General features: G+C 38.5%; 1 protein-coding gene across 2 annotated transcripts in view; it reads left to right on the top strand.

Annotated features, from left to right (window-relative positions):
- LOC134572535 (histo-blood group ABO system transferase-like) overlaps positions 1 to 13,799 on the top strand; it is a 71,985-nt gene extending 58,186 nt beyond the window's left edge. For both annotated transcript variants that reach the window (XM_063431553.1, XM_063431552.1), the window contains 2 exons: positions 11,172 to 11,306; positions 12,756 to 13,799. In XM_063431553.1, coding sequence (XP_063287623.1) covers positions 11,172 to 11,306; positions 12,756 to 13,494 — 874 coding nt within the window. In that variant the 3' untranslated portion in view covers positions 13,495 to 13,799. The remainder of the gene's footprint in view (positions 1 to 11,171; positions 11,307 to 12,755) is intronic.
- The last annotated feature ends 244 nt before the right edge of the window (positions 13,800 to 14,043 follow it).

Below are 14,043 nucleotides of genomic sequence, written 5' to 3'. Positions count from 1 at the left end.
GCTCCTCACTTACTGACCGGGTTCCGTTCTTACGACACGGTCATAAAACAAATTGGTCAGTAAGTGAGGCACATGCACACCAGTGCAGGTCTATGTTTGGGGAAATTTCCCCAAACATAGATTAGAGGGATTCCCTGCTCTGGTGCGTATGCCTAAGTTTGGGGAAATTTCCTCGAACGTAGACAAGCGCATCAGAGCAGGGAATCCCTCAAATCTATGGTGTATTTTTCGATGATCGGGGAAATTTCCCCGAACACAGATGAAAGGAATTCCCTGCTCTGATGTGCTTGTCTATGTTCGAGGAAAATTCCCGAACATAGACCAGCTCTCTAACATGGGGAATTCCTTGAATCCCCAAGCTAGAGAACTGGTTGGAAGTGCGAGTCGTCACGAAACTGGTAGGTCGCAAAGTGAGGACCACCTGTACACATGTGGTTGTGAATAGATCTGGTTTCACAATGTAAGGTAATTTACATACTCCAAACAGTTCTGGCAATCAAAACCGATGCAGGGGGTAAACCTAATCAACACTTAAGGACACATGATGGCAATTTGCCCACATGCTGGCATTTTACTTCTGAAGCTGTGTTCCCAAGGGGTGAAATATAAAAGAGAACTGGGTACAAATTAACAGAACCTTGGGATAGGAAAATAGGGGCTGTAGAAAGATCAGGTTAACCTGATGCAAAAAAGGTTAAAGGTTTGACAGTTTTGTAGGACTACTCCAGAGATGGTAGAGGGTTGGGCCAAACCATTTTAAAGATCCTTTTCATGTAGGTGAAATAGACAATGACAATAAATGATACAAATACAGAAAATAAAAATAATGCCACTGCAAGTGTTTAAAGTCCAGAGGAGATTTAATCAGCATAAAACCCATATTTTTTGTATCTTGCATTCACAAAACAAAAAGTATCTAACAAAAAGTAAGTCACAGCAAACACCTAACGCGTTTCGGATCTTCAGATCCTTAGACATAGTAGTCAAAGGACTCCTGTGTCCTTTGTATGAGTACCTTCCACTCGGGTAAGTGGAAACTGTGTGTTCCTATTACCTCTATTGTTTTTTTTCTTTATGGCTTATTCAAGTAACATTTCTGAGTCTTGCTGTCCCAGTTCCAAGTTATTTCATATAAAATATATGATCGCAAATCGTGTAACCGGTTGCATACACAAAACTAGAATTATCTCTCATAGTCCCTGATTGATTTGAACTTCAAACTATTGTATAAAGGTATACAATATTTCAGCCTTACATACCAATTAAATTCATAACATTTGGAAACATGTAATATTTAATTAGCATGCACACATTAGGTAAATATCTGTTTAATTACTATTATTAAATTTATGAGCTATTATTATTCTTAAATTTATGAGCTATTACTATTCTTCAATTTGAGCTAAATGTTGTTTTGACTTGCAAAGCAAAATACAAATTTGCCTGTGTTTACATCTCATTGGGAGGGAACGGTCTGCCGATTAAGTCAGCTACTTAGAGTAATATAGTGAATTCCACAACTCAAATATATTCCAAATTTCAGTTTAACTAGATTCCTTTAAGGATAAGTTCTACATTGTTCTGAGAGATGACAAATATTTCTATTTTTATATAATGCAATCCAAAAGTAAATACAAGTTGCAGTCTAATAAAATGGTATCTAAATAATAAACATTATACCATCCCAGATAATCTTCGAGAATAAAATAAATAAAAAAATACACAAAGCAGAATAATGTCTTATATGTACAGTTGTAATCAAAATTATTCAAGCTCTCTTGAAAATCAGGTTTATTGTCAAAACTTAGACTTTCAGCTGTCTGTAATGAACAGATCAAACAAAAGCAATTTAAATAACTTAGCAGAATGAATGCTTCAAGTGGCTTTCCCAAATTCAACTGAAAATGCAATTTATAATGACACATCCTTTTACAGGGTTGATTTATCTCCCCTATTTCTTATACCAGGGGTAGGTAACCTTTGGCACATCAGATGTTGTGAACTCGTCTCCCTTGATGCTTTGCCAGGATTATGGGTGTAAGCATCATAGGAGATGTAGTCCACAATATTTGGAGTACAGAAGGTTGCCTAAACCTGTCCCACGGAGTTCTCTTCTTGCTCTGTAGTGTCAAATCTGGATACTTATCATGTGATCAAAGATGAAACGCATGAACATTAACCATATATAGTTTATAATCCTGGTTATAAATGGAATAAATGGTTGGTATTTTGAGACTCATTTTCTAACTTTACTTAAAGTTTAACTGGTATTGTTAAAAAAAATAGTAATGAGTTAACGTGTTCAGGGAATAAAAGTAGGTTATCTTTACGACAGAATAGTCACCAAATATTTACCTTTTCTAAAAAATTCTAATACTTCCCTGGGAGCATGCCCTAATGAAATATGTTGTGTAAACCCATAATGGCAGCATACTGCTCTTAACCAATGGCAAATACTCAAAATGCGCAAAGAGAAATATGTCAAAAGATCAATTTATGTGCTGATTGAAAAATTGCTAAAACAAGTAAATTTTTTTTTTTTAGGCATGATCTCTCAAACCTTCCAACACTTGATATGATATAGTTATATAGGGTGACAAGAGACATGCTTCCATCAAGTTACATCAGTTTTTGCTGTTGATCCAAAAGAAGGCAAAAACTGCCCCAATGTTAAACACTTTCAAATTTTGCAACAAATTAGGAAAAAAAATCCTTCAGATCTCTCCTTAGATCAATAATTTTGTGTCTTGTGCAAACATTGAAATATGACTTCCAATGCTTCATTCAAGATCATTTATAAGTATGTTAAATAGAAGAAAACTCGGAGGGACACCAGTTACCACTTTTGTCCAGCTTGAAAATTCACCATTAATGAGAATTTATATTTACACCAATTTCTTTTAGTTTGAAGACTAAACTTTTGTTTGAAACCGCATCAAACGCCTTGGCAAAATCCAAGTAGATCACATCCACTGCAACACCCTGATCTATACTTCTACTTAGTTCTTCGTAGAATGCCTTTCAGATAGTTTGACATGACCTGTGCTTCATAAAACCATGCTTATTATTGCTGATAACCATGTTCTTCCAAATGAATTCTGGAATAGTATCCCTTAATAGCCCTTCAAATACTTTCCCAGCCACAGACGTTAAGCTCACAGGTCTATAATTTCCAGGCAAATACAGATTAAAGGACCACTATAGGCACCCAGACCACTTCAGCTCAATGAAGTGGTCTGGGTGCCAGGTCCCTCTAGTTTTAACCCTGCAGCTGTAAACATGTTTACTTTAGGGTTAATCCAGCCTCTAGTGGCTGTCTCACTAGAGGCGCTTCCGCGATTCTCAGTGTGAAAATCACGCTGAAAAGATGCTGACATCCACAGGAAAGCATTGAGTAATGCTTTCCCATGGGTGGCTTGAATGCGCGCGCGGCTCTTGCCGCGCATGCCCATTCGGCACTGACGTTGGCAGGAGGAGGAGAGATCCCCAGCGCCGATGGAGCCCGGCGCTGGAGAAAGGTAAGTGGATGAAGGGGTTATAGCCAGTGGTGTATCTTGGTTTTGTGCTGCCCTAGGCAGGACAAAACTCAGACACCCCCCCTCCCCCGCGCGCGCGCGCCACCCCCACCCAACCCTTCCCCCCTGCCCCGCCTTCTAAATACACACACATTCACTGAGAGATACGCATACACTAGCTAACACACACACAGTCAGACACACACAGTCAGACACACACACACACTAACAAACACACACAGTCGGACACACACACTAACAAACACACACAGTCGGACACACACACACTAACAGACACACACAGTGAGACACACACACTAACAAACACTCACAGTCGGACACACACACTAACAAACACACACAGTCGGACACACACACACTAACAAACACACACAGTCGGACACACACACACTAACAAACACACACAGTCGGACACACACACACTAACAGACACACACACTAACAAACACACACAGTCAGACACACACACTAACAAACACACACACTAACAAACACACACAGTCGGACACACACACACTAACAGACACACACACTAACAAACACACACAGTCTGACACACACACTAACAAACACACACAGTCGGACACACACACACACTAACAGACACACACAGTGAGACACACACACTAACAAACACACACAGTCGGACACACACACACTAACAGACACACACACTAACAGACACACACTGTCAGACACACAGTCAGACACACACACTGACACACACACACACACACACACTAACAGACACACACACACACTAACAGACACACACATACACACTAACACACACACACTATCAGACACACACACACTATCAGACACACACAGTCAGAGACACACACACTCACATTAACACATTTTTTTTTATTTACTCCCCCCCCCGCCTCCCTACCTTTGGGAATGCTGGGGGTGGGGGGGTTCTCCCATTCCCTGGTGGTCCAGTGGCTGCAGGACGGCACTGGCGGGCAGGCTGGGCGGCCGGCGAGGGAGCTCTTCCCCTGAGCTCTCTGCTCAGCTCCCTCGCGCGCCGCCCGCAGAGTGAGGCTGGGAGGTGGAGCCGGAATATGACGTCATATTCCGGCCCCCAGTCTCACTCTGCGGGCGGCGCGCGAGGGAGCTGAGCAGAGAGCTCAGGGGAAGAGCTCCCTCGCCAGCCGCCCAGCAACCAGCCCAGCATGTCTGTTAGCCGCAAGGCTAACAAGACATTTGCCTTGGGCATTTGGGGGCAGCGTTTTTTGCCGCCCCCTGGAAAATGCCGCCCAAGGCAAATGCCTTGTTTGCCTCGCGGCTAATACGCCCCTGGTTATAGCCCCTTCAGCCCAGCGGGAGGGAGGCCATGAGGGTGGGGGGAACCTAAGGTCTACATAGTGCCAGGAAAACGAGTTTGTTTTCCTGACACTATAGTGCTTCGTTAAGGAACAGTGCACACACAAAAATGCACTTTGTGTTGTATCTAAGTGTGTGCGCTGTTCCTTAATCTGTATTTTGTATACATTTTGGTTTCTACTGCAGCACCACTTCTGAGAAATGCATGTTCAGGGTGTGCCCCAATTCCTTTTTTTTCTGTGTATGTTTTGGAGTCTGGACCAGATTCCCCCACCTCCCAGGCTTCAGATGTCCCTTTGGAGGTGACCACAGGAAAGCGTAAATTTGAGGAGATTTTGGACCGCTAATTTACTTTTGTTCATTTAGCACTAGCACTATTTAATAAGTCTCCCACATTAAAATTAGTGTCAGACCTACTTATATTGGGGACGTAGCGGTGGGCTTAATACAATATGGCCATATGGTGGAACTGAATCCCTATATTATTTTGCTGAGATGTGTGATTTTAAGTAGCCTTCAAAATGTAAAACTGTATTTTTGAGTGCGTTGTTCCTTAATCTGTATATTGTATACATTGTTCTCTCTAAGGCAGTAAAACTTCTGAGAAATGCACGTTTCACATGTGCCCCCAATATCCGTTTTTTTATTTTCAATGAAAATGGTCAGGTCTAATATTCTGTGAATGTTTTTAAAATATATCTGAAGGGATTTCTACTCCTGCAGCTTCCTACAAAAGCGACTAGAAGATAAAAAATACGTATATCTGTAGGCATAATGCTAATATACAGTAAGTACAGTTACTCCAGGAATCTATACAATATAGGACATTGCAGGTTCACTGGAAAGGCTAAAATATAGAGGCAGCTTATACAGAACTATGAGAAATCTATTGCACATTCCTTTATTGTTAAAATGAAATGACTTAAAGATGTTACATCTTTGAACGCATTCACAAAATAAAACATGGCCACCTTACAGAAAAAGAGGGAAATAATGTTCAATATTATTGCTGTGATACTTTTTACCGTTTTGAAACACAAATGTTTGTGTTCAGCGAAGTCTCCCGAGTATAACAGTACCCCTCATGTACAGGTTTTAAGGTGTTTTCAAAAGTTACAGGGTCGAATATAATGTTTGCGTTTCAGTTTTTTCACATTGAAATTCGCCAGATTGGTATGTTGCCTTTGAGACCGTATGGTAGCCCAGGAATGAAAATTTGGTGTTCAAATTAGTTTTCTGCATTTGTCACACACAAACAAATATTAACTCTACCTTTGGCTAGTGTTTGTGACCAAGTGGCTACTAAAAAGACTGGACATACCCCATTTGCAATAGCTTGGGTTGTCTACTATTGGAAATGGTATGACATCATGGGTAATTCTCATTCCATACGGTGTCAAAGGCAACATAACCAATCTGGAAAATTTCAATGTGAAAAAACTGAAAAATGTAACATGCTATATTTGACCCTGTAACTTCCCAAAACACCATAAAACCTGTACATAGGGGGTACTGTTTTACACATGAGACATTGTTGAATGCAAATACAAACAGTATTATGACATTCACAGTCAGAATGTCACATAGAACTACAAAAATTATAACAATTCTTATTTTCTCCCTTTTTTAAAAAAAATATTTTATTCATATTAAATTATGTTTCATACCTAAATATTTGATGTTAAATAAAAGCCAGTTTCCTCTGAATAAAATGATATATAATAACCTATTTGCATTTAATATAAAAGAGGTGAATTATGGTTGGACAGACATATAGTGCAAATGCCAGGTTTTGTTTACGTTTTGTTTTGATCACAACGTTTACATTTGGCTCAATACTTAAGTGGTTAACAACTGACACCTGTCTTCTAATTAATCAAATCTTAGCCCTAAAATACTAATATCCTGCTCCTTTTTTGTCTGTTTGCAGAATGCTATATCAGATGGCAGGCTCCTTTAATATTCCGTGAGTGTTAAATGTTTTCCACAAATAATTTGTCCTTTTCAATCCTGACTAGTAAATACAATAAAAAAGCAAAACACAAAAAAAAAAAAAAAACCACAAAAAAAAAAAAAAACACGCGCATTGTGTAATATTATATTAAAGGGAAACTCCAAGCACCAAAACACCTTTAGCTTAATTAAGTCATTTTGGTGTGTAGATCATACACCTGTAATCTCACTGCTCCATTCTCTGCCATTTAGGAGTTAAATTACTTTGCTTAATCAGCCTTAGCCTCACAGTGTGTTTCTTTTAGAAGACCTTATCTTTTGCTCTGTTAATCGAACATTAATCCCATGCTTTGTTGCAGGGTTAATAAACAGAGCAGGGGATTATAAATTATAATATTAAACTCACTGTGGAATAAGATAAATGTACAATTTACAATCCTCTTTGATTTAAACAGCCTCCTTGCACACTTCCTGAAAAAGAAGTCTAAAGTTTTCAATTTTCCTTGTTGCAAAGTGTGATTAATTTAGAATTTCTACTCTCCTCTGTTAATTCCCTGAGCAGTCTAAAGATCAAATAACAGAGCAGGAGACAATAACTTCTAAAGTAAAGACACTCTGCTGTAAAAATTAAACTTTTTTGTTTTTTCATTGGAGGCTGTGTGAGTATCAGGCAGGAAACATCAAAACCACTTTATTAGCCCCTGCAATACCAAAATCAAGTATAAGCATTTTAATGTTTTTTTTCTGTATGTAACATAGTACACAAAGCCTAACTCTCCCTCATTTATACACTAGTTATTATTACCATTCAGTAGAGGATCAGATTTCTCTGCAAGAAGCACCTTGCTACTGATATAATATATACTGATATAATGGCTTTAAAGTTTCTGAAATGTCAGCTAGTCACAAACACTGCACAACGTAGCCCCAGGGCATATATTCAGTGTGGGCTGCAAGTCTGACATGCTTGTCTTAAAGCATAGAATTTAGCAGGGCTAACCGTAAAGATATCTTAGCTATAAAATGATATAGTTAGTACGAGTTCCTCTATTTAAAATATATAAACAATTGAGAATACTATAAAAATGGGGATTACTTTTGGAAGCAATAACGTTTTGTCATTTAAAATATTTTATTAAACAAAAATATAAATATAGACATATAAAAACGTAATAAACCATTACAATAATAAATAGCAGAGTTTACAAGATTAAAATATATGCTTGCAATATCAGTAAAATGGAATAACATACCCTCTTGATCATGTCAACCTCTCAGTCATGATAAAATGGAACAGCTTCTCTGCATCCAAAATTCTTTCCTGCCTCCCTAATATTAATAAGTACACATGTTTATGCCTGGGTTTTCAATTAGGTCATGTTAGGACCTTCCTTAACTTGTCAAAAGATACGAGGCCATGACATGGTCATTTCACATGGGAACCTCTTATCTGTGTTTAGACTGAAACTTAAAGGACCACTATAGTGCCAGGAAAACATACTCGTTTTCCTGGCACTATAGTGCCCTGAGGGTGCCTCCATCCTCAGGGACCCCCGCCCGCCGGGCTCTGGGGAGAGGAAAGGGGTTAAAACTTACCTTTCTCCAGCGACGGGCGGGGAGCTCTTCTCCTCCGATCCTCCTCCTCTCCTCCCATTCGGCTGAATGCTCACGCGCGGCAAGAGCTGCGCGCGCATTCAGCCGGTCTCATAGGAAAGCATTATGCAATGCTTTCCTATGGATGCTTGCGTGCTCTCACTGTGATTTTCACAGTGAGAATCACGCAAGCGCCTCTAGCGGCTGTCAATGAGATAGCCACTAGAGGCTTTGAGGGCTGGATTAACCCTAATATAAACATAGCAGTTTCTCTGAAACTGCTATGTTTATAAAAAAAAATGGGTTAACCCTAGCTGGACCTGGCACCCAGACCACTTCATTAAGCTGAAGTGTCTGGGTGCCTAGAGTGGTCCTTTAAGAGTAAACATGACTCTTAATTTCAACTTTTAATTTTAAAAACTTATAATAATTGCATATGCCCATAACAATCCATTGCAAGGGATTAGATCCAGGAACCAGATCTAACCATTGTAGGTCATTGTCCACCTGGTTACACATTTCAAGAAAACAAGAAGTTTCCAGTAGTTTTCTAGGGAATTCCACTAGGTCAAACTAGTTAGCAGAGATGCATACACTGATCAGCCATAATGTTACAACCACCTGCCTAATTTCGTGTAGGTCCCTTGTGCTGCCAAAACATCTCTGATGAATCGAGGCATGGACTCCACAAGACATTAGCATTAGATATTAGCAGAAGATCCTTTAAGTCATACAAGTTGTGAGGTGGGGCCTCCATCGATCAGAGTAGTTGTTCAACCACATCTCACAGATGCTCAATTGGATTGAGCTCTGGGGAATTTGGAGGCTAAGGCAACACCTTGAACTCTTTGTCATGTTCTTCAAAATGTCCCAGAACAATTTTTGCAGTGTGGCAGGGTTCATTATCCTGCTGAAAGAGGCCACGGCCATCAGGGAACACTATTACCATGAAGGGGTATAAGTGGTCTGCAACAATTTCTAGGTAGGTGGTACGTGCCAAATTAACATCCTCTTTAATGCCAGGACCCAAGGGTTTCCAGCAGAACATTGTCCAGAGCATGAAACTGCTTCCACAGGCCTGCCTTGGGGCTACTCAGCTTCATATGAAGCAAACTGCTATGCACAGTGTGTTCTGAAACCTTTCTATCATGGCCAGCAATTTGAGCTACAGTATCTCTTCTGTGTGATCGGACCAATATGAATAAACGTTCTCTGGAAAGAACAAAATTAGTGTTCTTGTGCGTGTATAACTTGGTAAAGTGGTTCATGAGGCAAGTACTGATTTCTGTACAGAACCCTTGGTAGCAGTATTTGTGAGTCCTTAGAGAAGGGGTACGACCAAAAGTGGGAGTCAACTCAGGGTGAGAGAAGACATTAGAAGAAGAATTAGAATCAGTATCATTATTATTATTAGTTATGCAAAAATGAATAAAAAAAATACTACAGAAATATATGACTAAACTCAAATATTTCACTGAGCCTCAGCATCTCCTTAACCCCTTAAGGACCAAACTTCTGGAATAAAAGGGAATCATGACATGTCACACATGTCATGTGTCCTTAAGGGGTTAAACAGTGATGTTTGCATAGAGTAGAAATTAACCGAGATGAGAAGCAAAGATTTATGGAATATATGATAAACCTCTGTGCAAGTAGCTACATTCATAGAAATCTCAAACAGAATACAACATACAAAGTTGAGCACATGTATCTTCATTAATATTATTTACGAATGAAACTGTCCACAACCAGATCTGCAGCAGATGAACAGGGCCACATGTATTTTGCAAAAACCTGTAATAGAACTCTCTGGGCATCAGATGTTTATGGGAAATGTACAACTGAATTTTCCATGTGGTATTGTCCCTTGAAATGATGCTCGCAAGCAATATATATATATATATGTTTTTTTTTTCCCTGACATGTTTATTTAACCCCTTAAGGACCAAACTTCTGGAATAAAAGGGAATCATGACATTTCACACATGTCATGTGTCCTTAAGGGGTTAAACCTCACTCATGTATTTCAATTACATGTTGTCCCTCGGATCAGTGTTAATTTTGTCGACTAACCATTTTAGTCAAATTTTAATTGAGTAAAACTAGACTAAAATTAAAACCATTCAGATAAATAAAATATGACTAAAACTAAAATGGCTTTTTAGTCAAAAGACTATGACTAAAACTAAGTTTACATTTGCTGCCAAAATTAACACTGCACAGGGGGCCTGTGAAAGGGGTAAAAGACAGACCAGGACTTGGGAGAGAGACACCTCTAGGGGCAGGGAGACCACAAAGAGACACAGAGGGGCTTGGAAAAGAGTAAAAGAGACAGATAGAGACTTTAACCAAAATCTACTGGCGATTTAGTCGAGAAAAACTAGACTAAAACAATTTAGATGACTCAAATACGACTAAAACTAAAATAGCTATTTAATCAAAAGACTATGACTAAAACTAAATTGAAATTTGCCGCCAAAATTAAGACTGCCTTGGATATCCGATTTCTTTAATTGTAACCCGCTGCAGAATATATTGGTGCCATATAAATTTATACTAACAATAATTAATAATAGCATGCCTCTGAGCAGCGGCGTAGAAACACATATTTTAACTGCGCGACGTATAACACTACCTTGCTAAATACATTGAAACATGTTTCCTTTAATCTGTAAACTAGCATATATTTGATTGCCATTGACTTGGTTCAGCAATATTTCTGTGCAAAACATTAGTAACTCTGTCCTTTCATGACAATAGGCGAAGTGATGTGATGATGCTGACCCCGTGGCTCGCGCCAATTGTATGGAACGGCACGTACAACATTGATGTTTTGAATGAACAGTTCCATAAGAAAGGGGTACGCATTGGCCTTACTGTGTTTGCCATTAAAAAGTAAGTTGCAAACTTTATTCCCCTAAAGATGTTGTATGGTTTGCACCACACCTTGCATCTTTAGTTATATTTCGTGATTTTTTGTTTTGTTTTATTTGATAAACTTAATTTTTTTTTGTCTACAAATATCTTCTATCTGCTTAGCAAGTTAGGATTAAGATAACCATTAAGCAGACAGTCTCTTTACTATACGCCGGATGGACAAAAATAAGAAATTCTGTGAAAATGACTAAATTCTGATTGAGCTATTCGTCAGATACATTCAGTGTCAACCTTAAAATCAATGCTTTTTTTTCATCTGAAGCCTATATATATGATTTGGACATTACAATGCGGAATGCGTCTGGTAGGAGAACCTCTGCAAATTATTGTTCACTTGCTCTTTGCAAGATCTGTTTGCATAATTAGTGTCCCAGACTCCTGTGGGGAGACGCAGACATGCCCCCCGCTTTCTATACTGAAACTCCCATCTGCCACCCATCGGTGGGGGATGAAGGGGACATGGGGGCAATAGCATGTTCTCCCTATGTTTTATTATTGAGCCTCCAGCTACAGACTACAGGTGGGGACAGGAGGCACACTAGATATTACCAGTTAATTTGTAAAAAAAAATTGACTTTATTAGAGAATTGTAGGTTTACAACAAATGAGCGGCAGGTAGGATTGTTTTTAATATAAATATTACGTATATTTATTTTCAGTTCACTGATTTGTGATCAAGTGAGAAGTGACCAATTCAGGGAATACTACACCCTGCAAATAAATAAAGAAATAAAATGAACTGTTTAGTGGATATTCCCCTATTAAAACATGCATGTATTTTATTATATGTTTTTTTTTCATTGAAGTATATCTAAAACCAGCATGCAAAAGCTGCAGATCTTTTGTTTGCAGCCTTTGCAAGCCCGAACCCTCATCTCCAGCCCAGACTTTCTATGACTGTCCAATCAGTTTGAGCTAAACAAACCAGGAAGTTAAAGGACTGGTTGTCTGATTGACAGCCAGGGAAATGTAACAAGGTTAATTTATAAAAAAAAGTGTCCTATTGGAATCTGCACTTTTTTTTTTAAAATGGAAAAAGAGGGCAGTCTTCATACATGTCAACTTTTCTATATTTCATACCTAAATTTGATCCAACAATTTTTTGACTATTACAGTTTTTCTCAAGCCTAGGCAGATCTGGGCATGGGTAATTTGTTAACAGGTGGGCCCCCCTACGTGGTGCCTGATCAGTTGTCCTTTATAGATGGTTCCATGTCAGGACCCTACAGTTTAAATTTTTTTAACCTTTTTCATGTTGCTTAATTTTTTGTCCCTGCAGTTTAAAAAATAAATAAATAAATAACTTCTGTATATATATATATATATATATATATATATATATATATATATATATATATATATATATATACAATCTATATTTTTAATCATCTTTTCTTTGCTTCTTAGATACACAGTCTTCCTCAAAAAGTTTATTGAGACAGCGGAAGAATTCTTCATGGTGGGGCATCCTGTCAACTATTACGTATTCACAGATCGTGTGAAAGTTGTTAATGAATCAAGTTTTAGCCTCAAGAATGAAAGAAAGCTGATAATTCTAGAGGTTCCCAGCTATGAAAGGTGGCAAGATGTTTCCATGAGACGCATGGAGATGATACGTGACTTGTCCCAAAACCAATTCATCAACGAGGTTGACTACTTAGTTTGTCTAGATGTGGACATGATGTTCGCTGATGATGTTGGTGTGGAAATCCTAGGTGATTTGTTTGGGACTTTACATCCTGGTCTTTATGGATCATCTCGTGAAGGTTTTACGTATGAGCGGAATCCACAGTCTGAAGCTTATATTCCTACTGACCAGGGGGACTTCTACTATGCAGGAGGATATTTTGGGGGTAAAATAGAAGAAGTCTATAAATTGACAAATTTCAGTCATAATGCAATGTTGAGAGACAAGGAAAATAATATTGAAGCTGTCTGGCATGACGAGAGCTATTTAAATAAATATTTACTTCATTACAAACCAACTAAGATCCTCTCTCCTGAATATCTATGGGACAATAGTTTTGGTGTTCCTGCCTTCCTTAAAAGAAGAAGATTTGTTGCAGTTCCGAAGAACCACGATGAAATTCGAAGCAACCCAAAACACACTTCAAAAACATTTTCTCACCACTTAAAAGTTGACTAATTGCTCATTTTGGTAGTGATGGAGGACTCAAAGAACTGTTACAAGCACAATGAAAAACATCCCAAAATAAGGACCAATTGGGATCAAATGACAATGATAGCTTTTAAAGCAAATGTTTTTAAGGTTCATTTCTATACAGAGAAATAATATTTATTTTTTTTGGGGGGGGGTGGGGAGCATTTTTGGAAAATGTTACTGTAAATGTATTTATTATTTCCCAACTGGGGATATTTTCCAAGCATCAGGCCAATAGTGCACTACAGACTCTAGATCTATGGATTAAACAGATAGCTGCGATGAATTGACGTACGGTTTGTACATTTCTGGCCACAATTGCAGAGCCAGAAAAATACTCCAACTCCACTATTTGATTGTATCTGAACTGTTTTAATATAACATTTGAAAATTTATTGTCAGCACATCATGACTAATTGATTAGAGAATCTGTTAACTATAAGTATAGCTTATTTGAACACTATAAATAACCACTATCACCTGCTTAGTGGTTATGGTGCCAGAGATCCTCTGACATTGTTCCTCAGTAAGGAG

The sequence above is a fragment of the Pelobates fuscus genome, chromosome 9 (assembly GCF_036172605.1).
Source record: "Pelobates fuscus isolate aPelFus1 chromosome 9, aPelFus1.pri, whole genome shotgun sequence".
Lineage (NCBI taxonomy): Eukaryota > Metazoa > Chordata > Amphibia > Anura > Pelobatidae > Pelobates > Pelobates fuscus.
Note: the sequence above shows the minus strand (reverse complement) of the source record. Positions and strands in the feature narration are given on the sequence as shown.